The 26,305-nt window shown below is 47.5% G+C and overlaps 2 protein-coding genes across 3 annotated transcripts in view; one reads left to right on the top strand and one right to left on the bottom strand.

The window, feature by feature from the left end:
- Positions 1–761: 761 nt before the first annotated feature.
- On the bottom strand, positions 762–26,305 carry IQCD (IQ motif containing D). The gene is made up of 5 exons (XM_032168602.2): positions 26,031–26,305; positions 12,449–13,270; positions 5,892–6,125; positions 2,830–2,901; positions 762–1,215 (listed from the first exon to the last, which is right to left on the bottom strand). Exons 2-5 carry the CDS (start codon positions 13,175–13,177, stop codon positions 895–897), a joined length of 1,356 nt encoding a protein of 451 aa, XP_032024493.1. The 5' UTR covers positions 13,178–13,270; positions 26,031–26,305; the 3' UTR covers positions 762–894.
- Positions 26,188–26,305, top strand: part of TPCN1 (two pore segment channel 1) — a 77,845-nt gene continuing 77,727 nt past the window's right edge. The window contains exon 1 of one of the 2 annotated variants that reach the window (XM_058425081.1): positions 26,188–26,270. In XM_058425081.1, the coding sequence (XP_058281064.1) occupies positions 26,231–26,270 (40 nt within the window). In that variant the 5' untranslated portion in view covers positions 26,188–26,230. The remainder of the gene's footprint in view (positions 26,271–26,305) is intronic. The other variant, XM_058425079.1, reaches the window with a different exon arrangement.

The following is a 26,305-nucleotide window of genomic DNA, read 5'->3' as shown; positions in this document are numbered from 1 at the left end:
TTTTTTTTGAGACAGGGTCTTGCTGTGTCACTCAGGCTGGAGTGCGGTGGCACAATCTCAGCTTACTGCAATCTCGACCCTCCCAGACTCAGGTGATCCTCCTACCTCAGCCTCCCAAGTAGCTGGGACTACCGGCGTGTGCCACCATGCCTGGCTAATTTTTTAATTTTTTGTAGAGACAAAAAATAAAACACGGGGTTTTGCCATGTTTCCCAAGCTGGTTTTAAACTCCTGAGTTCAAGTGATCTGCCTGCCTCAGCCTCCCAAAGTGCTGCAATTAGAGGTGTGAGTAACCACTCCTGGCCTAAAAATCTTTTACATTAAAAAAAAAAGTTGTTTTAAATAATTGTTCAGCTCCCTGGAATGTGAGGCTGAGGACTGCTGTGACCTCAGGACTCCCTCTGAGCTTTCACAGTGCTGGAGCAGGGGAAGTTGCAGGCAAATTAACCCCAGAACAGGGTTGGGGGCAGCCTGAAACCTGAGGCCCCGCTCCTCCTGGAGTTCCCTACCTGCTCCTGTGCCCCCTATGGGCAGCTGTGACCCACACCCCACTGCCCTGGTGGGTGATGTGTCCATCATGGCCATGGCAGCTTCCGGGCTGCAGCTGGGGTCTGGTTTCCCACTAAGGCTGAAGTAAGGAACCATCATCTCTGGGCTGACACCCCAGGCTCCACCCTCCTCGTGGAAACACCATCTGTGAGCTGGACACACACAGCCCACAGCCCTGGGTAAAGAGATTTATTCATAAAGCGTTCCCTTCAATGTGGCTTCAAATACTTTTTAATTTATTAAATAAAAACATCATGAAAGCAGTGAATTTAGTGCTCTCCATCCCGGGGCTTCCTGGCCTGGTCTCTGGGAGGATAAGGGTCAGCCGCAGGCTGGGTGGAGAGCTCATTTCTTGCCCTTGCCCTTCTTCTTGCCTTTCTGCTTGCCCTTCTCCTTGTCCTTCACTTTGCCCTTGCCCCGCTTCTGCTTCTTCTTGGATCTGAGCAGGGAGCGCACCAGGTAGCCCTTCCATAGGGCCTGGATGAGCGTGGCCGCCCGTACCATGCGCACCATCTCCTGCTCCGCCTCCATCCTTTTCTTGGAGTCGATCTCCCGCTCTTCCTGGATCTGCGCAAACTCTCCCACCAGCACTTTGTGCCTCTGCCTCAGCTCCTCCAGCGAGATCTTCTCCTCCCTGTGAACAGCATCCAGATCCTCCAACTCCTCCTGGGGTGAGAGGTGGGGCTGGGGTCACCACACATAGAGTGCCTCCTCCCACCCTCCTCCCTGAGGCGCCCCTACCCTTCCCAAATGGGCTTCTCCCCCACGACGCCCCTAAGCTAAGCTGTTCAGCATCTCTCGGTCCCAGTGAGATGGATGGGGAGAGGGGATGGGCTCCATCCTAGCTCTAGGAAGGACCCAACTGAAATAATTTCAGGAACAGGAAAAGAACACAGGCTTGTGAGTTGGGCAAACTTAGTTTTAAGTCCCAGCTCTGCCACACAACTGACTTCACCTTTCAGGCCTTTGTTTTTCCTCATCTGAAACATAGGGACGATTCCAAAGCCAGGGGCTGTTTGTAGGATTAAATGACCCGATGGACATAATGTACTGGACATGATGCCAGGCACACAGTGGGGACACAAGAAATGGAGGCTGCTGCCATAAAAGCAGTCTGTTCCACAAGACACCAGAGGAGAAGGAACTTTCTCAGGCCTCAAACGGAGTCCCAGAGTTCTTCCTTATGTCTAACCATAGCCTCTCCTGGTGTCATTTACTTGTTTTCCTTCCTTGCACTGATGTTTTCCCAGCATCTACAAAAAGCAGAGCACTGCCAGAGGACACAGAGCTGGGTGGACAAAGTCCCTGCCGCAACCAACCCACAAGCCTCATGGGGCCCAGAGAAATGAGAGCCCCAGCCTGCAAAGCTCCCCTCTCCAGGCCCTGACTGTTGCCCAGGACAAGGTTCTGACTTGCCCTTCTCTGAAGAGCACACCTGGCTTTGGCTCACTCCAGCTCATGTTACCTCCAGTGCTCCCCAGTCTTCCCTGGCCCCTGGGTTGGAGCCATGGGCCACCAATGTTATACCAGTGCTGGGTGAAGGGTTTGGGGGTGTCTCAATTTGAAGGTTACCACCCCCTGAGTACTTCCTCCAGGCCAGACCCTGTGCTGGGCACACACGCTTGCAGTCATGGTGTCTCACCGAATCCCTGCCATGGTCCCAAAATGGGAATCACTGCCTCTGCTAATCAGATGCAGAAACGGGCTTGGGAAGGTCAAGTACCTTGCTAAAGGCCACACAGCTGGCACATCTCAGGTGCTCAATAAAAACTGGCTGAGTGACTGAGTGACGCGGTGGAGTCAGGCTCCCATCGGAGTCTGTGGGAAGGAGCCCCATCTTGTAGGGGTGCTGGCAGGAGTCCATCCAGAGGAGTACGGGATGTGGACACTAGATGGAGCCACGATCATTAGGCCGAGTGTCAGGCCCTTCTAGCCAGTCGCTTTTTTTTTTTTATTAATAGAGACGGAGTCTTGCTCTGTTGCCCAGGCTGGTCTTGAATTACTGAGCTCAAGCGATCCTCCCACTTCAGCCTCCCAACGTGCTGGGATTACAGGCATGAGCCACCGCACTTGGCCTTGCAGCTTCTGGCTCTTTTCTTTACCACCTCTCACTCTGCCCCAGGCTGGACAAACCCTTTAAACAAAGGGAAGTGCTCCCTGCAGAGAGGCTCAGAAGTTTGCCCACTCCATGGACCATCCCAAGGCTACTCTTCCCATTCATCCCATTCCCAGAAGGTCTTGGGAAAGGCAGGCGAGAGAGACTTATTCAGCGACAAATACCTGCTTCTCACCCATCTCTGTATCGTATTTCTGGATCCACTTCTCGATTTCCGTTTCCACTTTATATTTCTTCTAGAAAAGATCCAATTTGTCATTGTTTGATGGAATATATTAACAATCAATGGCACTGAGCACTCTCTGCATCACCAGGCTCTGTGGCAGGTGCTTGACATGCCTCGCCTATTGAATCCACACAAGGAGGTTCCCTTTTCTCCATTTCACAGGGGAGGGAACTGAGGCTCAGATATGCTATCTTACTTGCCCAAGGTGACAGAGCTAATGGGTGGCAGAGCCTGAATTTGAAGCCAGCAGCCTGGTTCCAGGACATCCTAGGCAGAGAAAGCAGCAGGTGCAAAGGCCCTGAGGTAGGAACAAGCTTGTGCTGTTTAAAGGACAGAAATCAGCCTGGCGTGGTGGCTTACGCCTGCAATCCCAGCACTTTGGGAAGCTGAGGCAGGCGGGTCACTTGAGGCCAGGAGTTTGAGACCAGCCTGGCCAACATGCCAAAACCCCATCTCTACTAAAGATACAAAAATTAGCCAGGCATGGTGATGCACGCCTGTAATCTCAGCTACTTGGGAGGCTGAGGCAGGAGAATCGCTTGAACCCAGGAGGCAGAGGTTGCAGTGAGCTGAGATCATGCCATCACACTCCAGCCTGGGTAACAGAGCGAGACTGTCTCAAAAAACAAAAATTAAAAAAAATTAAAGGACAGAAATCAAGCCAGTGTGACTGGAAGGGAGTGGCGAGGAGGGAAGTGGTCCCCACAAGGTCCAAGGAAAAGGCTGTGTCACAGAGGGAGTGTCAGCAAGAGGAGGCTGTATTCTCAGGAAAGGGTGAGGTGAAGCCACTGGGTGATTTAGATGCAGTGGAGGGACATGATCTAATCTTGTTTTTAAAAGATTATTTCCACCATAAAAAGCAATGAAGCACTGATCCATGCTACAACATGGGTGAACCTTGAAAACACGGTGCTAAGTAAAACATACCAGACACAACAGTCACAGAGGATTCCATTCATATGACGTGTCCAGAATAGGTGAATCCACAGAGACAGAAAGCACATTAGTGATTGCCAGGGACAGGGGGAATAAGGGAATGGGGAGTAACTTCTTAACGGATATGGAGTTTTATTTTGAGGTGATAATGTTTTGGAACTAGATAAAAGTGGTGGAAGTGGGGATGGCACAACGTTGTGAATATACTAAATGCCACTGAGTTGCTCATTTTAAAATGGTTTTATATTATGTAAGTTTCACCTAAATTAAAAATAAACAGGCTGGGCCAGTGGCTCATCCCAACCATCTGAGAGGCCGCGGTGGGAATGGGAGAATTGCTTGAGGCCACAAGTTCTAGACCAGCCTGGGCAACATAGCGAAACCCTGTCTCCACAAAAAAATAATACTTTTTTTTTTCTTTTGAGATGGAGTTTCGCTCTGTCGCCCAGGCTGGAGTGCAGTGGTGTGATCTCGGTTCACCGCAACCCCCGCCTCCTGAGTTCAAGCAATTCTCATGCCTCAGCCTCCCAAGTAGCTGGGATTACAGGTGCATGCCACCACACCCAGCTAATTTTGTATTTTTAGTAGAGAGAGGGTTTCACCACATTGGCCAGGCTGGTCTCGAACTCCTGACCTCAGGAGATCTGTCCGCCTCAGCCTCCCAAAGTGCTGGGATTAAAGGAGTCAGCCACCGTGCCCGGCCAATAATAATAATTTTTAATTAGCCAGATGTGGTGATATGCCCCAGCTACTCATGAGGGCTGAGATGGGAGGATCGCTTGAGCCCAGGAGTTGGAGGCTGAAGTGAGCTATGATCACGCCACTGCACTCTGGCATGGGTGACAGAGTGAGACCCTGTCTCAAAAATAAATAAATAAATAAATAAATAAATAAATAAATAAATAAATCAACTTCTTAATCCTGCAGAGCAAGAGCACTTAGCTTGGGCACCATGGGTAGGCCAGCTTCGGGGGCCTGGGCTCCCTGGGGAACTGTCCACTAGGATGTGTATGTGCATCTGTGCCTTCTTTCTGGGGGAGAGGCCCGTGGCTTCCATCAGATGCTCAAGAGTGTGACACTAATAGACTGGGGACAAGTATTAAAAAGGGTGCCTCTTACGAGGAAAGAGATTTGGAAGTTGGGTGTGTGCTAGGCCTAGGGCTTGGCTGAGATGATGAAGGAGAAGGCAAATGAAGGTTTTGGGTTTTTTTTTAAGAGACAAGGTTTCACTCTGTTGACCTGGCTGGAATGCAGTGGCATAGTCATAGTTCACTGCAGCCTCCAAACTCCTGAGCTAAAGTGATCCTCCTGCCTCAGCCTCCCAAGTAGCTGGGACTATAGGCACACATCACAGCGCCTGACTAATTTATCTTTTATTCTTTGTACAGACAGGGTCTTGCTGTTGCCCAGGCTGGAGTGCAGTGGTGCGATCACAGCTCACTGCAGCCTCTGCCTCCTGGGTTCAAGTGATCCTCCCACCTCAGCCTCCCAAAGTGTTGGGATTACAGGCATGAGCCACCTTAGCCGGTCGGAAATGATATTTATTGAACACTTACTATGCACCAGTTCTCTCACTACCATCTCATGTAATTCTCATGTAACAACCATTAAGACCAATGTTAGCATTTTCATTTCTGAGGTGTGAAATCGGCAGCTGGGCAGGAGTTGAGTAATTTGCCTGAGCTTTACATGCTACTTCTTCATTCCTTTGCACGGCACCCAGCCTCTGACGATGTGGGTATTATCCCTGTGGGGGTCTGAGGAGTTGAGGAACTTGCCCAAGGTCACAAAGCTGGCATGCAGCAATGCTGGGACAGGATCCCAGTTTCTTTGTCCCCTGTGCCCAGGCCTGTGTGCTGCCCCTTCCTGCCTCCCAGGAGACACTGGCTTGGATTTGGGCCTTCCCTGCTCCTGTGCCCTTCCCCTCCACCAAGCCACTTCCTGAGTAGCTGGTACAGTCCTGCCCTGAGCAACACTGCTGGACCTCCAGGAGTGATGGAACAGTCCCACCCATCCCCCCCACCAGGGGCCCCATCGGCCCATCCTCCCCGCTTCCCGGGGCACCTTCCTCAGCGCCTGCTCTGCCTCCCAGTTCTCCATGACCAGGTTGTAAAACTGTGACTGCAGCTGCAGGATCTCCTGCTGGATCTTGGCCACCCTGGCCTGTGATGCCCGGAAATCGGCCTTCTGCTGCTTCTCAGCCTCCTGCTTAGTGCGAAGGAGGCTGTTCTCTGAGAACTTGAGCACCTGGTGCAGGTGGTTTTTCAGTTCTTGGATCACAAAGTTCTCCTTTTCCACCTGAGCCAGGAAGAGAAAGGACTCCATTAATACCTCGATGCCCAGCCAGGCACAGTGGCTCACGCCTGTAATCCCAACACTTAGGGAGGCTGAGATGGGCAGGTCACCTGAGGTCAGGAGTTTGAGACCAGCTTGGCCAACATGATGAAATCCCGTCTCTTCTAAAAATACAAAAATTAGTTGGGTGTGGTGGTGCGTGCCTGTAATCCCAGCTACTTGGGAGGCTGAGGCAGGAGAATCACTTGAATATGGGAAGTAGAGGTTGCAGTGAGCAGAGATATCACACCACTGCACTTTAACTTGGGTGACAAAGTGAGATTCCATCTCAAAAAAAAAAAAACTCTCCATATCCACTGACAGTCACCAGAGGCTGGCACCACTGCATCCTCCCTCCAGGTCAGGCATGCTACCTGGGTTATATCTCTCTAATCACACCCCCAACCCCACAGTGGAGGTCAGGGACAGCCTGATTACAGACAAGAAAACTGAGGCTCAAGGAGGTGGCTTCATCTGTCTGGGGTTGCCCAGCTGAACTGGGGCCTGAAGCCAGGTTTGTCTGACCTCGAGCCCACGTTCTTGGCCACCACTTTCTATTTCCTTGCACGAGTGAAAGGTACAAGCTTGTTGGATTGAGGCCACAGGGGAGGACTGGGACAGCAGTGATGCTCCTTCTGGGGACACAGCAGGGGAGGCCCAGCTGGCAGAGACACTTAGTGGGGTGCATGAAGGTGTGCAATGAACACAGGCTGCAGGGATTGCCACCGGGCTCTTTCTTGAGGGCCCATGCCTAGCTTGTCCCCTGCCTTGGGTGGATTCTAGAACAGGAATGGGGGTGGAGGATGAGACAGTTTTGTAAAGAAGCTCTCAAGTCTTCTCACATACACTAGAGTCTCCCTCTGAGCACAGTGGTGCTATGGCTGCTCACGCCACCATCTTGGGCTTGGGTCAGCTGGCAGCAGGCCCGCCAGGCATCTGCTCACTTCCTGCACACTGGGAGCAGGGAGGCAGTGCCTTTGGGGCAAGCCCATCCTGCAGGCAAGGCTTTAGGCACCAGGTGCTGGGAATATGATCGGCAGTCACAGCTCTCCTTGTAGACTCCCCACACGTGCCTGATTGGTGTCTCCCCTCATTGTACACTGAGGTTCAATGACATGAAATTTGCCCACCTGGCAAAAATGGCATTTGACCCTAGGTCAGTCCAAGGTGAAGCCCCAAGCTGGTTCTAGCACCTGAATGAGACCAGCAGGGCCACCTGTGTCCCTCTGCCTATTCCTAGATGATGCCTCTCCCACCTTACTAGTAACCTCCCTGCCCGAGGGCTCAGCAGCCCGTCCTCTGTCCACTCAGCAAGTATACATCATGCCCCTCTTTTGGACAGGCTCACTGGGGACACAGTGGCAGGCTGAAATAGACAAAGTCCCCCTTTTCTTGTGGAGGAGCCAGACCCCTCAAGACCACACAAATCACACACAGATATGTTATTCACAAAGTTGGATGAATGCTTTAAAGGACAAATTCAGTGAGAAGTGCCGAACCCAGCACCGGGGAGGGGGGTAGTGAATAGTTTCCCAGGTCCTTGAACCTCTCATCAGTGGTGGGAGATAGAAACAGAAGGGCCTGTGGCAGTGCAGCCTGGCTATCCCCCATGTCTGCTCTCCCCAGAGAGGTTGTGGGGTAGAATGTGGAGCATAATACAGCCCTGGTGACAGGTAGTCAGTCCTTCCTAGCACCTCTCTCTGCTGGGTGTGGCTACAAGATATGTGTGGAAGTTCTGTGTGCCACCTCCACATGTGTCCTTAAGGGGCAGAACTAAGCCCTCTCCTCCCCTTTCCTCTTTCCTGCTGGCTGGACTGGGGGCCACATGATGGGGAAAGCTGGAGCAGCCATCTTGGCCCACAGGCAGAAGTCCCATGTGGGGGACAGCAGGGAAGTCACATTGAAGAAACCAGATCTCTGACAAATTGGCGAGCAGAGATGCCACACCAGCTCTGGTGTTTCCACTACAGAGAAATACATTGCCGTCTTGACTAAGCCACAGCTATTTTGGGTGTCTCTGTTATAGCAGCCAAATCTGTACTCATACACCATCTCACAGGGTTTTTGTAAAGATTTAGAGAGAAAATGTATGTAAAACAAAATACACTGTGTGTGTCCAATATGACAATTATTATTATTAGGTTTGGGATCATGCTACTACTGTTTCCCTTTTTTTTTTTTTTTTTTTTTGAGACAGGGTCTTGCTCTGCAGCCCAGGCTGGAGTACAGTGGTGCAATCTCAGCTCCCTGCAACCTCTGCCTTCTGGGCGCAAGGCTGGTCTTAAACTCCTAGCTTCAAGGGATCCTCCCACCTCAGCCTCCTGAATAGCTGGGACTGCAGGTGCACACCACCACACCCAGCTAATTTTGTCTTTTATGTAGAGACGGGGTTTTGCCGTGTTGCCTAGGCTGGTGTCGAACTCCTGAGCTCAAGTGATCCACCTGCCTTGGCCTCCCAAAGTGTTGGAATTACAGGCCACCACACCCTCATTTCCCTTCTTAACAATTCTTCTGGCTGGTGTGGTACGCCTATAATCCTAGCTACTCAGGAGGCTAAGGCTGGAGGATCCCTTGAAGCTAGGAGTTTAAGACCAGCCTGGGTAACAGAGTAAGACCCCTCCCCTCCCATCCCCCCCCTTTCCCTTCCCTTCCCTTCCCTTTTATTGAGACAGAATCTCACTCTGTTGCACAGGCTGGAGTACGATGGCGTAATCTAGGCTCACTGCAACCTCCACTTCTTGGGTTCAAGTGATTCTCCTGCCTCAGCCTCCCGAGTAGCTGAGATTATAGGTGCGTGCCACCACACCCAGCTAATTTTTATATTATGAGTAGAGATGGGGTTTCACCATGTTGGTCAGACTGGTCTCGAACTCCTGACCTTAGGTGATCCACCCACCTCGGCCTCCCAAAGTGCTGGGATTACAGGCATGAGCCACTGTGCCCAGCTAATTTTATATATCTATATATTTTTTTAGTAGAGATGGGGTTTCACCATGTTGCCCAGGCTGGTCTTGAACTCTTGACCTCAAGTGATCCATCTGCCTTGGCTTCCCAAAGTGCTGGGATTATAGGTGTGAGCCACCACTTCCAGCCAGAGACCCCATCTCTAAAAAAAGAAAAAAAATTAATTAGGCAGGCATGGTGGCATGTCACAGCTACTTGGGAGGCTGAGGCAGGGGGATTGCTTGAGCCCAGGAGTTCCAGACCAGCCTGGGCAACATAGCGAGACCTTGTCTCTACAAAAATTTAAAAAATTAGCCAAGAGTGGTGGCGCATGCCTATAGTTTCAGCTACTCAAAAGGCTAAGGCAGGAGAATCGCCCAGGAGGTCAAGGCCGCAGTGAGCTATGAACGTGTCAATGCACTCAAGCCTGGGTGACAGAGCAAGATCTTGTCTCTCAAACTAAAAACTTCTAGAGACCAAATTCCTTGATTAGGCCTCAAAGGCCCCGTGTGATCTGTCTCCTTCCCCTGCTTTCCCAGCCCATCTTTGTCCCTTCCCTCTAGCTCACTGGCATTCTCTGGGTTTCTGAACTAGCCAGGCTTATTCCTATCTCATGACTGAGGTGCACCCTACCCTCCACCTGGAACAGGGGTTGGCAAACTATGGCCCACAGGCCAAATCCAGCCAGTCACTTGTATTTGTAAGTAAAGTTTTGTTGGAACAGAGCCCATTCATTTACATATTGTTTGTGGCTGCTTTCCCCCTATAACAGCAGAGCTGAGTGGAGTAATTGCAACAGACCATCTGGCCCACAAAGCCTAATGTATTTACTATCTGGCCCTTTGTAGAAAAAGCTGGGGCCAGGTGGGGTGGCTCACACGTGTAATTCCAGCACTTTGGGAGGCTGAGGTGGGAGGATCACTTGAGACCAGGAGTTCAAGACCAGCCTGACCAACATGGCAAAACTCTGTCTCTACTAAAAGATACAAAAATTAGCCAGGCAGGGTGGCATGTGCCTGTAATCCCAGCTACTCAGGACGCTGAGGCACAAGAATCACTTGAACCTGGGAGGTGGAGGCTGCAGTAAGCTGAGATCACGCCACTATACTCCAGCTTGGGCATAGAGTAAGACTGTCTCAAAAAAAAAGAAAAGAAAAGTTTGCTGATCCCTAGCTTGGAAGGTTCTTCCTCACTGCACTTGCCTGGTTCATGCCCTCACATTCTTCATATCTTGGCTTCGATGTCCCTGACCCTTTTGGCGTTAAGTTCTCCTGTAACACTCCCTTTGAGAAGTACATTGTACTTCTCAAAACTGTAATTAAATGAGTTCTTTAATTCCTATCTTCCTTACTGTGAACTCCATGGGGCTGGAACCACATGGGCTTATTTATAAGACCTGGCACCTAGTAAGTACTTACAATAATTTGTGGAGTAAATGAATTAAAAAAAAAAAAAAAAAAAAAAAAAGCTGTTTAGGCCAGGCGCAGTGGCTCACGCCTGTAATCCTAGCACTTTGGGAGGCCAAGGCGGGCAGATCACTTAGGGTCAGGAGTTCAAGACCAGCCTGGCCAACATGGTGAAACACCATCTCTACTAAAAATAAAAAAATTAGCTGGGCATTGTGGCGGGCACCTGTAGTCCCAGCTACTTGGGAGGTTGAGCCAGAAGAATTGCTTGAACCCGGGATATAGAAAATGAAATAGAGGTTCCTCTTCAAACGGACTTTCCTCCCAGTCTAATTCAGAATAGGTAGTAACCTCTCTTAGAACCAAAATTTACTCAAAGACCTGTGTTAATATTCTTCAATTCTGCTAGCTGTAATAAAGAAATCAATAGGCCGGGCCCGGTGGCTCACGCCTGTAATCCCAGCACTTTGGGAGGCAGAGGTGGGCAGATCACGAGGTCAGGAGATCGAGACTATCCTGGCTAACATGGTGAAACCCCATCTCTACTAAAAATACAAAAAAAAAAAAAAATTAGCTGGGCATGGTGGCGGGCACCTGTAGTCCCAGCTACTCAGGAGGCTGAGGCAGGAGAATGGTGTGAACCCTGGAGGCGGAGCTTGCAGTGAGCCGATATTGCACCACTGCACTCCAGCCTGGGTGACAGAGCAAGACTCCGTCTCAAAAAAAAAAAAAAAAAAATCAGTATACTCTGTTCTTAGCTCCCACATTTCAGCTTAGATATTTGCCCTGGCATACCTGAACCGGTCCAAGCAAGCATTAAGTCATAGCCTATTCCTCTTCCTTATTTGAAGGTGTTTATGCCTCTCTCAGCATTCCAGAAGTTACTTGCTCTCTTCCTTTGTCCCCCTCTGCCTTTGCCTCTTTGGGGATGTTCTAAGTTGCTAGCCAATCGGGTTGAGTACAGAATGTGAGGTCCTGTTCCAGCCAATGGAAACTGGACACAGCAGTAGGGTGGATGCGTCAGGTTATAAATGACGTCTCTTTTGTTCGTGTGTGCTCTTGTCACAAGACTGCTAGCAAGCAGCACCCTTTCTGCAGAGAGTAAACTAGCCTTGCTGAGAGATCCTTTGTCTCAGTGTTGATTTTGGCGACACCGAGCACCCATTCCCAACACAGGAGGCGGAGGTTGCAATGAATCAAGATGTTGCCACCGCACTTTAGCCTGGGTGACACAGCAAGACTCCATCTTAAAAAAAAAATCACTGGGGAGGCCGGGCATAGTGGCTCATGCCTGTAAACCCAGCACTTTGGGAGGCCAAGGCAGAAGGATCTCTTGAGCCCAGAAGTTCGAGACCAACCTGGGCAACGTAGCAAGAGCCCATCTTTACAAACAATCAAAAAGTCAGCCAGGCATGGTGACACACACCTGTAGTCCCAGCTACTTGGGAGGGTGAGATGGGAGGATTGCTTAAGCCTGAGAGATGGAGGCTGCAGTGTGCTGTGACCATGCCACTGCACTCTAGCCTGGGCGACAGAGTCAGACCCTGTCTCAAAAAATCAGTCAATCAATTGGCCAGGTGCAGTGGCCAGCACTTTGGGAGGCCAAAGCAGGAGGATCACTTGAGGTCAGGAGTTCTAGATCAGCCTGGCCAACATGGTGAAAACCTGTCTCTACTAAAAATACAAAAATTAGCCGGGTGTGGTGGCATACACCTGTAATCTCAACTACTTGGGAGGCTGCAGTGGGAGAATCGCTTGAACCTGGGAGGCAGAGGTTGCAGTGAGTCAAGATTATACCACTGCACTCTAGTCTGGACAACAGAGGGAGACTCCGTCTTAAAAAAAAAAAAAAAGTCGATCAATCATTGAGGAAAAACCCAACTAACAAAAGATTTGTGTGGCTTCTTCAGTAATTTCAGCAATACTATGAAACAATACCTCTGCATTCCTGTTCTTCATTCTCTCCGCCAATTCCTTTTCAAGAGTATCAATGATTTGTTGGTTATTACTATTCTGTCTACTGATATTCTGTAAGAACTGGGCCTTATCCCTCGCTTCCATGGGACTAGTGAGTAGTTTTTCAAACAGGAAACCACGGAGCTCTATCAGGCTGTCAATAAAATTCTGGGCTTCTGCACTTCTACCCTGTGTCTGTATCTGCAGGAGTCTAGCAGCCTGGGGGTTGTGGAGCAAGAGTCTCAGGACATTCTTGGTGGAGTCTTTGATCTGCTGCGTAAGTGGTGAGAGGCTGGATTTCTGCAGCTCTATGGAAAGGAGGCGGTCTCTGAGCCACCCTTCCTCCTCAGCCTCTTCCTGCTCCTGCAATTGCCTTTCTTTCTCTTTCAGGCACCTGACATTTCCAAGGAGGACCTGGCAGAGATCCTCATGCTCTCTCACTGCCCTCATGATGTCCTCCCCCAGAATCCCCTCCATATCCTCTCTGTTGGATGCCACATACGACAGCAAGGTCACCAGCTCCACCTTGTAGATCGCCTCATCCAGGATGGACATGATCCTTTTGGCCTCAATAGTGGTGAGTTTGGTCCCAGAGAGAACCAAGGGTTTTAGTGGGTCAGCTGGCCTTTTAGATGGGTCTGCCTTTGGCCCTATTCTGTTGATGGCAGGGGCCTGATACAAAGGGGCCATGGCGAGAATGTCTAAAGCCATCTTGTGAGCAGCCCTCTGTGCCTCTGTAGTTCCGCAGAGATGGAGACTTCGGTAGACTACTTGGGTCTCATGCTTTTATTGTCTCTGGCCATCCTGCAAAAGGAAGAAGTAGGTGTGAGTGCAGCTGTGCTGACATCTGTGTGGTTAGTGTAGCTGCAGAAACCACAACTGTTGACATCAAGAGTTCATCTTAGGTCCTCTGTCACTTTTACACAGAACCTTTCACTACTGGAAGAGTTTTCCAGCTTTGTGAGGGTGTTAGGGCCACAAGGGCAGGAAGACAATGTGTGGAGGCATCTCAGACACATGTGTTAGGCAGGGACCAGCCAGGAAGACAGACACCATTCTAAGGATTTAAAACCAGAGACTGGTTACATCAGTGATGGGAGAGTTGAGAGGCCAACTAGGGGAAGACAAAGCCGTCCCGCAATTGTCAATGGCAGGAAGCCACCACATGAAAAGGTGGTGAGCCTGGGGCCCAGGGTCACCCAGGGGAAGCTTGAACCACAGCCATCAGTTCCCAGAGGAGCTAGAGACATTGCTGGAAATGGAGGTTAAAGAAGGGTGGCAGTGGGGGAGGAGAAATACCCTGGTTTCTTTCTATTGCCCTTGGCCAAAACCAGCAGGAAACCAACTGACAAGGGAGCCTGGGCGATGGCACCACAGGCCTCAGCCTATGTCTGAGCAGGACAGAGACAGGACAGACAGCAGTGTAAGACTAACAGGACTAGGAATGGCACATTTTCACTGATTTTAAAGTTTTGTTTTGTTTTGTTTTGTTTGTTTATTTGTTTTGAGACAAAGTCTTGCTCTGTCGCCCAGGCTGCAGTGCAGTGGCATGATCTCAGCTCACTGCAACCTCTGCCTCCAGGGTTCAAGTGATTCTCCTGCCTCAGCCTCCTGAGCAGCGGGACTACAGGTGCGCACCACCATGCCTGGCTAAGTTTTGTATTTTTAGTAGAGACAGGGTTTTGCCATGTTGGCCAGGCTGGTCTCAAACTCTTGATCTCCCGTGATCCACCTGCCTTTGCCTCCCAAAGTGCTGGGATTACAGGCCTGAGCCACCATGCCCGGCCATTTTTAAGTACTGATTTTAAAAATTGGTGGGGTGGTTGGTGGTGAAATATAACTTTGAAATACAATTTTAAAAACTGTTTCACTAAATGCAATGTTGTATTCTGGATTGGGTTCTGGAGTGGAAAAAGGACATTTTTTAGTGGAACTGGAGAAATCCAAATCCAAATCCAAATCTAGTCTAAAGTTTAGTTAATAGCATTGTACCAGCATTAATTTTGTAGGTGCTGTTACCCTGGCTGGAGTGCAATGGTGTGACCATGGCTCACTCCAGCCTTGACCTACTGGGCTCAAGTGATCCTCCTGTCTCAGCCTCTCAAGTAGCTAGGACTACAGGTGCTCAATGCCTAGCTAATTTTTTAACTTTTCGTAGAGAGGAGCTCCACTATGTTGCCTAGGCTGATCTTGAACTCCTAGGCTCAAGCAATCCTCCCACCTTAGCCTCCCAGTGTTGGGAATACAGACACGAGCCATCGCGCCAGGCCTAATTTTGTGGTTTTGACAAACACATCAACGTTATCTAAGATGTTAACATTAGAGGGAGCTGAATGGAGGGCATACGGGAACTCTCCGTACTATCTTTGCAACTTTTCTATAAATCTACAATTATTACAAAGTAAAAAGTTTAGTTAAAAGACTGTTTCAGGCCAGGCATGGTAGCTCACACCTGTAATCACAGCACTGTGGGAGGCCGAAGCGGGTGGATCACCTGAGGTCAGGAGTTCAAGACAAGCCTGGCCAACATAGCGAAACCCTGTCTCTACTAAAAATACGAGAGAATGCCAGGCATGGTGGTACGCATCTTCCACTCAGGTTAACCCCAGTTACTCAGGAGTCTGAGGCATGAGAATCTGTTGAACCCAGGAGGCGGAGGTTGCAGTAAGCCAAGTTTGCATCACTGTACTCCAGCCTAGGCAACAGAATGAGACTCTGTTTCAAAAGATAGATAGATAAATAAATAACTGTTTCAGAAAAATCTATAGGGCAATTAGAGATCAGTAATTTATGTTGCTTTCATAGTACAATGGCTAAAAGTACTAGCTTTGCACAGCCCCACTTGGGTTCAAATCCTTGCTGGGAGTCTCTGGGCTGGTCATTTAATCCTCCAGAGCTTGGGCTTCCTCAGCTGTAATACAGGAGTCCTCAGGATGAATGAGAAGCTTCCAGCACAGGGCCTGCACACTGTAAATGTTCAATAACTGACTAATAGCATTAACCCAGGAAAACGAAAATCCCAAGTCCAGGACTTTAATGATTTCTGATGCAACTATTGAACGAACACCTACTGCCTTGGCCAGGCACAGGGGCTCACGCCTGTAATCCTAGCACTTTGGGAGGCTGAAGTGGGAGGATCGCTTGAGCCCAGGAGTTCAAGACCAGCCCAGGCAACATAGCAAGTCCCCATCTCTTAATAAAAAAAAGAACACCTACTGCCCAGGATGTCTGCCCACCCCCCAACACCATGTCTCAGATGGACACCCCCCATAACATCCCTACCCCCCATAACATCCCCATCCTTCACCCTGATTCTTCTTCATCTCTTCCCCCGTATCCTGTTTGTTCTCCAGGTTAAGTATCACCATCTGACATCCCTATATGCACCTGTTTATTTGTTTATTGTCTGTCTTTCCCCCTCTCATAAGAAGTAAGCACCAATGAAAGCTGTAAGTTACTACTTACAGGTTACCTGTGCCACTTTTATTTTCATATTGTCTGTAGATGTGAGAAATGTTTTGGAGAAAGAATCATTAGGACTTGATGAGTGAAAGAGTTGTGAGTTTGGGTGACTGGTAGGGAAAGATGGGGCCCTTAAGAAACTATGGCAGAAATTGGGAGAGGAAGTTTGGAGGAGAGGACAATGAGCTCACTTTTAAACTCATTGAGCTCTAGCTGCCGTACTGCAGTGGACAATGGTGTCTTGGCCTTCCCATGATCCAGGGAGTGCAGTGGCACGATCATGGCTCACTGCAACCTCGACTTCCTGGGCTCAAACAGTCCTCCTGCCTCATGCTCCCAAGTAGCTGATACTACAGGCACGTGCCATCATGCCCAGCTAATTATTGTATTTTTATTTTTGTAGAGATAGGGTCTCGCTATGTTGCCCAGGAGAAGGAAGTGACACTTGAAGCCACAAAAGATATCTTCAACTCACCAAACCAAAGAGCACACCAAGAGAATGGCAGGGAATCAAAGAAACACCTAAAGTGACTAAGAACGAAAAAGACAGCCAGGCCAGATCAGGTGCTAAGGATGTTTAGTTCCTTGGCAAGGCAGAATGTATTCAAAATCAGGCCAGGTATCATGGTTCACGCCCGTAATCCCAACACTTTGGGAGGCTGAGGTAGGAGGATTGGTTGAGTCCAGGAGTTTGAGGCTGCAGTGAGCTATGATCAGGCCATTGCACTCCAGCCTGAACAACAGAGTGAGACCCTGTCTCTTAAAAAAACAAAAACAAAAACAAAACAAAAAACAAACCAGAAGCCCTTTGGGAGCAGAGGATTGAGAATTATCTTCAATCACTTTGGTTCACACACACTTCCTGCTCCCTAATGAATCTCATGAGATCCTTTGAGGCTTTTCCTGAAGACAAAGTTTTAGGAGGCTGAGATTGGTGGCTCACAGCTGTAATCCAAGCACTTTGGGAGGCCAAGGAGGGAAGATTGCTTGAGCCCAGGAGTTCAAGATCAGCATGGGCAACAAAATGAGACCTCTGCAAATAAAGTAAAAAAAAAAAAAATTAGCCCGTCACGGTGGCAGGTGCCTGTAGTCCCTGCTATTTGGGGAGCTGAGGCAGGAGGATTGCTTGAGCCGGGGAGGTTAAGGCTGCAGTGAGCTGTGAATGCACCACTGCACTCCAGCCTGGGTGACAGAGTGAGATCCTATCTCTCCTCTTTTTTTTTTTTTTTAAGCCGGAGTTTTGCTCTTTTCACCCAGGCTGGAGTGCAATGGTGTGATTTGGGCTCACTACAACCTCTGCCTCCCAGGTACAAGCAGTCTCCTGTCTCAGCCTCCCGAGTAGTTGGGATTACAGGCGTGTGCCACCACACTAGCCTAATTTTGTATTCTTAGTAGAGACAGGGTTTCATCATGTTGGCCAGTCTGGTCTCGAACTCCTGACCTCAGGTGATCTGCCCACCTTGGCCTCCCAAAGTGGTGGGATTACAGGTGTGAGCCACCACGCCCAGCCTAGATCCTATCTCGTAAATGAAAGAAAAGTTTTAGGGACAGCCATGGAGCTTTCTCAGCCTCTCCGAGGATGAAGGATCTTTGCCTATGGCTACAGGATGAATGTGAACAAGGTAGTTAATGAATGCAGTCCTCTCCATTGTACCCCAAAGCTCTCAGACATAAATCAAAATGCCTGAATTCTTCAGATTGCGGCTGGAAATGCAACATTATATGAAATGTTTCCAATTTGCTTTCAGCCAAATTACCTCTTTGGCTTTAAAGGGCAAACTTGTTTTCTTTGATTATGATGACACCCATCAGTTCTTGACAGCTCATTTGGGTGAACAAGAAAAAGCCCGTGGAACTAGGATTGAGGGGAAATGCATCTGACTCTGACGACAAAAATGACTGCAGAATCTCTTTTCCTTGAATCCTAATATGATCATTTCATGTCCTTTTTAATGCCACCAACCTTAATATTTAAATCATTTCTAACTTAAGCATCTCCTTTTAAAATTCCTGCCCTGAGAGTGAAGCAAATTGTTAATGGATGGGCAACTTTAACTGGATATTCCCTTTGTCATTAATTCTGCTGATGAACTTTATAAATGGAAATATATCTTTATCACGCAAATTATACCTCGTCTTCATTCAAACAGGCTTGTTGGATATTTTATTACTTTTGCTTTTAGAATATTTTGAGGAAAAAAAAAGATTTGAACTAAATTATATATTTTTGCCCCCTGGAGAAAAGGAAAAAAACCCAGCACTTACAACTACCCTGCAAATCCAAACTGGCAAGTGGAAAAGTCAAAGGATGTTTAAAAAAAAAAAACAAAAAAAAAAACTGGAGTGTGGGAAATGGATTTCTCTCTCTCTTTTTAAATTCACTCTTAATTTAGGTTCAGGGGTGCATGTGCAGGTTTGTTATATAGGTAAATTGCATGTCATCGGGGTTTGGTGTACAGATTATTTCATCACCCAGGTAATAAGCATAGTACCTGATAGGTAGTTTTTCCATCCTCATCCGGATCTCATTTTAAGGAATACCATTTTAACATTAGCTAAGTAAGTTCTTGAGAACTTACTGTGTAGCAGACACTGTTCTGAATGCTATATACAAATTAATTCCTTTAATCCTTGCAACAACACTATGAGGTAGGTGCTATTATTACCTCTATTTTACAGATGAAGAAAGGGAGACAGAGAGAGAGGTTAGATGATTCTAGTTAGTTTACAGCTAGGAAGTGGCAGGGTCTGCACCCCATCAGCACTATTCTGTCCAGTCTCTTGATTTTAAGATTGACTTCTGGCCGGGCCAGAAGAGGCAGTGGCCCACGCCTCTAATGCCACCACTTTGGGAGGCTGAGGCAGGTTGATCACTTGAGGTCAGAAGTTTGAGACCAGCCTGGCCAACATGGTGAAACCCTTTCCCTACTAAAAATACAAAAATTAGCTGGGCGTGGTGGTGGGCACCTGTGGAGGCTGAGACGGGAGAATTGCTTGAATCTGGGAGGTGGAGGTTGCAGTGAGCCGAGATCGCACCACTGCACTCCAGCCTGGGTGACACAGTGAGACTCCATCTCAAAAAAAAACAAAAAACAAAAAACCCAAGGTCTTGCTATGTGGCCCAGGTTGGTCTTGAACTCCTGAGCTCAAGAGGAATTTTCTTTTTAGCCTCAGAAAGATCTCACTACCCCGCAAACCTCTAACTTTCTTCCAAACTCTGTTTTATCTAGCCTTTCAAGTCTAGGGAGGGGGAGAGTGAGGGGCTAGGAAGAAGCAACAGATTCATGATGAAACCTGCTATCCCAAGCAACTACTATACAATAGGTGCTCAATAAAGAAGTCACTGTTGCGGTCGGGCTCGGTGGCTCACTCTTGTAATTCCAGCACTTTGGGAGGCTGAGGCAGGTGGATCACCTGAGGTCAGGAGTTGAGGCAGGTGGATCACCTAAGGTCAGGAGTTTGAGACCAGCCTGGGCAATATGGCAAAACGTCTCTACTAAAAAATATAAAAATTCGCCGGGTGTGGTGAAACATGCCTGTAATCCCAGCTACTTGGAAGGCTGCGGCAGGAGAATCACTTGAACCAGGGAAATGGAGGTTGCAGTGAGCTGAGATCGCACCACTGCACACTTCAGCCTGGGCGACAGCATAAGACTCCGTCTCAAAAAAAAAGAAAAAGAAAAAAAGAAAAAAGAAAAAGAAATCACTGTTGAATAAATGAGATGGCAAACCCAGATTTACCAATAGGCCTGTCTCCTCACTGGTAGATGCTGGCATAATAGGATAATGTTGTTTTGCAAAATATATATGTCCTGAATTGAAGCCAGAAAAGAGAGTCATATTTTCATGATAAAACTGTAGGCCAAGAATTGGTCTATGAATTGTTTTGCATCCCTTTACTCAGGGCTTGGAATTTTTTAAATAAAAGATTTAAATATAATTAATTTTTTATTTTTCATAGTTGAGTGTGTTTTTTTCTTTCTGTGACTAACTTTGAACTATTATCCAATCCTCCTCTCTTGTTCTTTTTGAGAACCTGTGTTTTATGGTTTATAACTGGTCTGTAAAAGATTCCCAGGCTAGGGCTGCAGCAATGAATGCTGGAGGTATTGACAGTTGGGACCCTGTTTGTAATGCTGGCTGGGTGGCTGCAGGCTCCAGGATTATCTGGTGCTTTGGAGACAGAGGACATGGGATAGTGACTCAGGTTGGGAGGGAACATGCCCTCTGGGACAGATTTCTATGTTGCTGGTTATGATGAAATACTTTCCACTGGCCACAAGCTATATAGCCTTGGGCAAGTCCACTTGATCTTCTGGGCTTTCATTTCCTCATTACTGAAGTGGAAACGAAAAACACATTTGGAATGCAATTCCAGTGTCCCACCACTTCCTGGCTGTGTGGCTTTGGGTAAGTCAATTAACCTCTCTAAGCTTTGGCATCCTACCTGTGAAACAGGGACACAGCACTGTTGTGGGAATGAAATGAAATCCTTGCTCAAAAGTGTTAAGCTTTTATGACTTTTAGTACTACTTCAAAAATTATGTTAATATCAACACTTTAATATTTCTTAAAATAGATGTACTTTTCCACAAAATAATATGGTATATTTTTGTATGAAAGGCTTTATAAAAAGCCAAAACAGAAGCAGTTTTTACTCCTTTTTACTATTTCATTTTTAATTTTGCTGGTTTCTACATTATTCATGTTCTCCTGTTAGTGGCTGAAGAAGACCAAGTTCCCTTAAATCACTCCCCATTGTCCAGTCTCCCCTCCTTATCAATCAGTTCATCAGGAATTTTAATTCCTCTTTTGGTTACAGTGTCACTTTAGAAATGCTTATTTCTGGTTATATCTAACTGTAGACAGTATCACTTTAGCAGTTTCAGACAGAAGGAAGAATTTCCTAGTAGTGAATTTAGATTATTCTACAATCGACTTCTCCAACTTGAAAAAAATATTTAACTACTACACACTTATTAAAATGGCCAAAATCTAGAACACCAACAACTCCAAATGCTGGTGAGGATGTGAAGCAGAAACTCTGTCATTGCTGGTGGGAATGCAACATGGTGCGGCCACTTTGGAAGACGGTTGTTTTCTTACAAATTTAAACCTGCTCTTACTGTACGATCCAGTAATTGCACTCCTTGGTGTTTACCCAAAGGAGTTGAAAACTCATGTGCACACAAAAACCTGCACACAAAAAAAGCTTATGGATATTTATAGCAGCTTCATTCACAACTGCCAAAATTTGGAAGCAACCAAGATGTCCTTCAGGAGCTGAATAAACAGTGGTGCATCCAGACAATGGAATACAGGATTATTCAGTGTTAAAAAGAAATGAGCTGTCAAGCCATGAAAAGACATGGAAGAAACTTAAATGCATATCACTAAGTGAAAGAAGCCAATCTGAAGAAGCTGCATATGGTATCACTCCAACTATATGACATTCTGGCAAAGGCAAAACTATGGAGATAGTAAAAAGATTAGTGTTGTCTAAGGGCTGGGGGAAGGGAGGGATGAATAGGCAGAACAGGGAGGAATTTTAGGGCAGTGAAAATACTATGTACCTTACTACAATGATGGATACCATCATTATACATTTGTCCAAATTCACAGAATGTACAACACCAAGTGTGAACCCTTATCCCTTATGTAAACTATGGAATTTGGATGTTGATGATGATGTGTCAATGTAGGTTCATCAACTGTAACAAATGCACCACTCCGGTGGGGGAGGTTGACGGTGGGGCAGGCTGTGCATGTGGGAATAGGGGGTATACAGGAACTCTCTCTACCTTTCTCTCAATTTTGCTGTGAATCTAAAACTGCTTAAAAAATAAAATCTTAAGGTTGCAACCCTTTACTGGGCAGTGAAATCAATTTGCCAACTGGGACTAGCGTTAAAAATAAACGAAACAGGGTTGGGTGCAGTGGCTCACTCCTGTAATCTTTGGGATTACAGGACTTTGGGAGCACTTTGGGAGGCTGAGGCGGGTGGTCAAGAATTCGAGACCAAGCCTGGCTATCATGGTGAAACCCAGTCTCTACTAAAAATACAAAAATTAGCAGTGCATGGTGTTGGGCACCTGTAATCCCAGCTACCTAGTAGGCTGAGGCAGGAGAATCGCTTGAACCCAAGAGGCGTAGGTTGCAGTGAGCCGCGACTGCACCACTGCATTCCAGCCTGGGCAACAGTTGAGAGAGGCTCTGTCTCAAAAACAAAACAAAACAAAAAACAGCCTATCTCAAACCCCTCTTGCTCTCAGGCACTAATGTATAATGTTCCTTTTGTCAGAAACCAACCCCCCAGGAATAATTTCTCCCTAGATTAACAATTTCTCATTCTTTAGGTCTTAGCTCAATGGCTACCCCTCCTCGGACTGGAACAGACAGCGCTTTACAACCTGTGGAAACTCTCTCACCTTTCCTGCATGGTACTAATCACACGTGTAATTTTTTTTTTTACAGCTCTATTGAGGTTAATTTACATTACCATAAAATTCACCCATTGTAAGTGTAAAACTCAGTGACTGTTTTTGTAAATGTATCTGAAGTTGCCATATCACTACAATCCAGTTTTAGAACATTTCTATCACTCCCCCAAATTCCCATGAGCTAATCTGCAAACAATCTCTGTTTCCACGCACACTTTTTGTTGTGGTTGTTTTGTTTTTGAGACTGAGTCTCGCTCTGTCACCCAGGCTGGAGTGCAGTGGCGTGATCTAGGCTCACTGCAACCTCCACCCCTGCAGTTCAAGCAATTCTCGTGCCTCAGCCTCCCAAGTAGCTGGGATTACAGGTGCATGTCACCACACTTGGCTAATTTTTGTGTTTTTAGGAGAGACGGGGTTTCACCATGTTGCCCAGGCTGGTCTTGAACTCCCAGGCTCAAGTAATCCACCTGCCTTGGCCTTCCAAAGTGCTGGGATTGCAAGCGTGAGCCACTGCCCCTGGCCTCCACTCATATTTAACTTTCCTGGATAGTTCATATAAATGGGATCATGCAGTATGTAATCATTTGCATCTGACTTTTTGCTTAGCACAGTGGTTTTCAACCTGGGGCAACTTTGCCCTCCAGAAGACATTTGGCAATAATCAGGAGATGCATTTGCTTGTCACAACTGAGAGAGACTACTACTGGCATTTTGTAGGTAGAGGCTTATAATATTGCTAAATATCCTACAATTGGCAGGATAGTTCCCCACAACAAAGAATTTTCTCACCCAAAACGTCAATAGAGGTGAGGTTGAAAAATCCTGACTTTTTTTTTTTTCTTTTTGAGACGGAGTTTTGCTCTTGTTTCCCAGGCTGGAGTGCCATGGTGTGATCTCGGCTCACTGCAACCTCTGTCTCCCGGGTTCAAGCGATTCTCCTGCCTCAGCATCCCAAGTAGCTGGGATTACAGGCATGCGCCACCACGCACAGCTAATTTTTTTTGTGTTTTTAGTAGAGACGGGGTTTCTCCATGTTGGTCAGGCTGGTCTCAAATTCCCTACCTCAGGTGATCTGCCCGCCTTGGCCTCCCAAAGTGCTGGGATTTACAGGCGTGAGCCACCGAGCCCGGCCGACTTTTTTGTTGTTGTTGTTAATAGACAGGGTCTTACTCTGTCACACAGGCTGGAGTGCAGCAGTGCAACCATGGATTACTGTAGCCTCGACCTCCCCAGGCTCAGGTGATCCTCCCACCTCAGCCTTCTGAATAGTTGGGACTACAGGTGCATACCACCATGCCAGGCTAATTTTTGTATTTTTTGTAGAGATAGAGTCTCACTTTGTTGCCAGGCTCCTAGGCTCAAACTCCTAGGCTCAAACTAGGATCCTCCTGCCTTGGCCTCCCACATTGCTGGGATTACAGGCGTGAGCCACTGGGCCAAAAACCCTCAACTTAACATGTTTTGAGGTTCATCCAGGTTGTAGCAATTATTAGTATTTCATTCCTGAATAGTATTTTATTGCTGAATAGTATTCAATTCTATGGAAATATCCTGAGTTGTTTATTTATTCACCTGTTGATGACATTTGGGTTGTTTCCAGTTTTGGGCTGTTAAAGGTGATGTTGCTAAGAACATTTATATTTAAGTCTTTGTGTGGACTTAAGTTTCCACTGGGCGGCGGGGGGTACCTTCCTAAGAGTGGAATTGCTAGGTTATGTGTAAGTTTATTTTTTATTTGTTTTATTTATTTATTTATTTATTTTTGAGACAGGGTCTCACTCTGTCACACATACTGGAGTGCAGTGACACAATCTCGGCTCACTGCAACCTCCACCTCCTGGGTTCAAGTGATTCTCCTGCCTCAGCCTCCCAAACAGCTGGGATTACAGGGACCCGCCAGCATGCCCTGCTAATTTTTGTATTTTTAGTAGAGACGAGGTTTTGCTATGTTGGCCAGGCTGGTCTCGAACTCCTGATCTCAGGTGATCCACCTGCCTGTGCCTCTTACAGTGCTGGGATTACAGGCATGAGCCACTATGCCTGGCCTACGTTTAACTTTTTAAGAAACTGCCAACTATATTTCAGATCAGTGGTACCAATTGGTATTCTGCTGTACCTACTAGCAACATATGAAAGCTACAGTTCGTTTATTTATCTACATGATGATACTTGGGATTGTCTTTTTGATTTTTAAATGTCTACTCAACTCTTGTGCCCATTAAAAAAATTGAGTTGTCCTCTTATTGAGTTATAAGAGTTATTTTTATATTCTATATACAACTCTTTCATAAGACACATGATTTGCAAATATTTCCTCCATGTCTGTGTCTGTGGCTGATCTTTTCATTTTCTTATGAAAATATCTTTTGAACCTCAAAGTTTTTTTGTTATATATTTTTTTGAGACAGGGTTTTTTGCTCTGTCGCCCAGGCTGGAGTGCAGTAGTGCAATCATGGCTCACTGCAACCTCCACCGCTTGGGTTCAAGCGATTCTCCCACCTCAGCCTTATTTATTTATTTATTTATTTACTGAGCTGGCGTCTCGCTCTATCACCCAGACTGGACGGCAGTGGCATGATCTCGGCTCACTGCAACCTCCACCACCCAGGTTCAAGAAATTCTCCCGCCTCAGCCTCCCAAGTAGCTGGATCACAGGCACACGCCACCAGGCCCGGCTAATTTTTTGTATTTTTAGTAGAGACAGGGTTTCACGATGTTGGCCAGGCTAGTCTCAAACTCCTGGCCTCAGGTGATCTGCCGGCCTCGGCTGGGATTACAGGCTGAGCCACCGCGCCCGGCCCTCAGCCTCATTTAATCATCACAAGAAATTCTGTCTTCAATAGGTACAATGAGATCACATCTTAAGGATGGAGATGGGAGTTAAATTCCAAAGTTAGGAAAAAGGCAAAAGTGGTGTAATAAAAATTACCTAATTTATTTATTTATTTGAGACAGAGTCTTGCTCTGTTGCCCGGGCTGGAGTGCAATGGCATGATCTTGGCTTACTGCAACCTCGGTCTCCCGGGTTCAAGTGATTCTCGTGCCTTAGCCTCCCGAGTAGCTGGGATTACAGGTGCGCCACCATGCCCAGCTAATTTTTGTATTTTCAGTAGAGATGGGGTTTCACCATACTGGCTAGGCTGGTCTAGAACACCTGACCTCAAGTGATCTGCCCGCCTCGGCCTCCCAAAGTGTTGGGATTACAGGCGTGAGCCACCACGCTCGGCAAAAACAAAACAAACAAACAAACAAAACTACCTAATTTTAAACACTGAAGTGAGATTGCCTGCTCACCGAGGAACGTATGGCCGTTGGGTGAAATTGGAGGGGACTTATAAACTCCCCTCCCACCCACAGCTCCCATGTTTGACTTGAAATAAGTTAACTACGATGTAACTCTGCTTGACTGTTGTCCTCCTCGTTTTAGGGATGAGGGAGTGGGGCCATGAAGTGGGCAGGTAGAAGGGGCAGAATGGAGGCCGGCTCCCTGCAGGTTGTGGAGCGAGAGGTCCAGACTGAGGCAGGAGCTGAGGGACAGGGTCCTGAAGCTGAGAAGAGATCGCAGCGGGGGCTTCTAATTCCTCAGGGAGCCAAAGGACAGAGGGCTGAACCCTATTCCATATCTCCCCCGATCCGCGACCCTTTCCCACCTGGTTACTCACCTGCTCTGACCGCTCCAGGTTTCCCTAGCCACAGTTACCGCCGCGGTCCCTGCGTTGCTAGGTTACCCGCCACTCTCAGAAGGCGGGACTCGGTGTCTGACTGACCTTTCTTTTCACCATTCAATTTCTTGTTCTGCTCAGTTGTCCCCACCTCCTGAAGTCTGACCAATCAGAAGCACCGTCATTTTGCCCTTTCACCAATGGAAAGACTTGGGACTCCCTCTGGGTTGGACTCAACGAGTAAGGCGGGGAACAAGGGAGGAGAAAGGGGCGTG

Source organism: Hylobates moloch, unplaced genomic scaffold (assembly GCF_009828535.3).
Source record: "Hylobates moloch isolate HMO894 unplaced genomic scaffold, HMol_V3 SCAFFOLD_12, whole genome shotgun sequence".
Taxonomy (NCBI): Eukaryota; Metazoa; Chordata; class Mammalia; order Primates; family Hylobatidae; genus Hylobates; species Hylobates moloch.
Note: the sequence above shows the minus strand (reverse complement) of the source record. Positions and strands in the feature narration are given on the sequence as shown.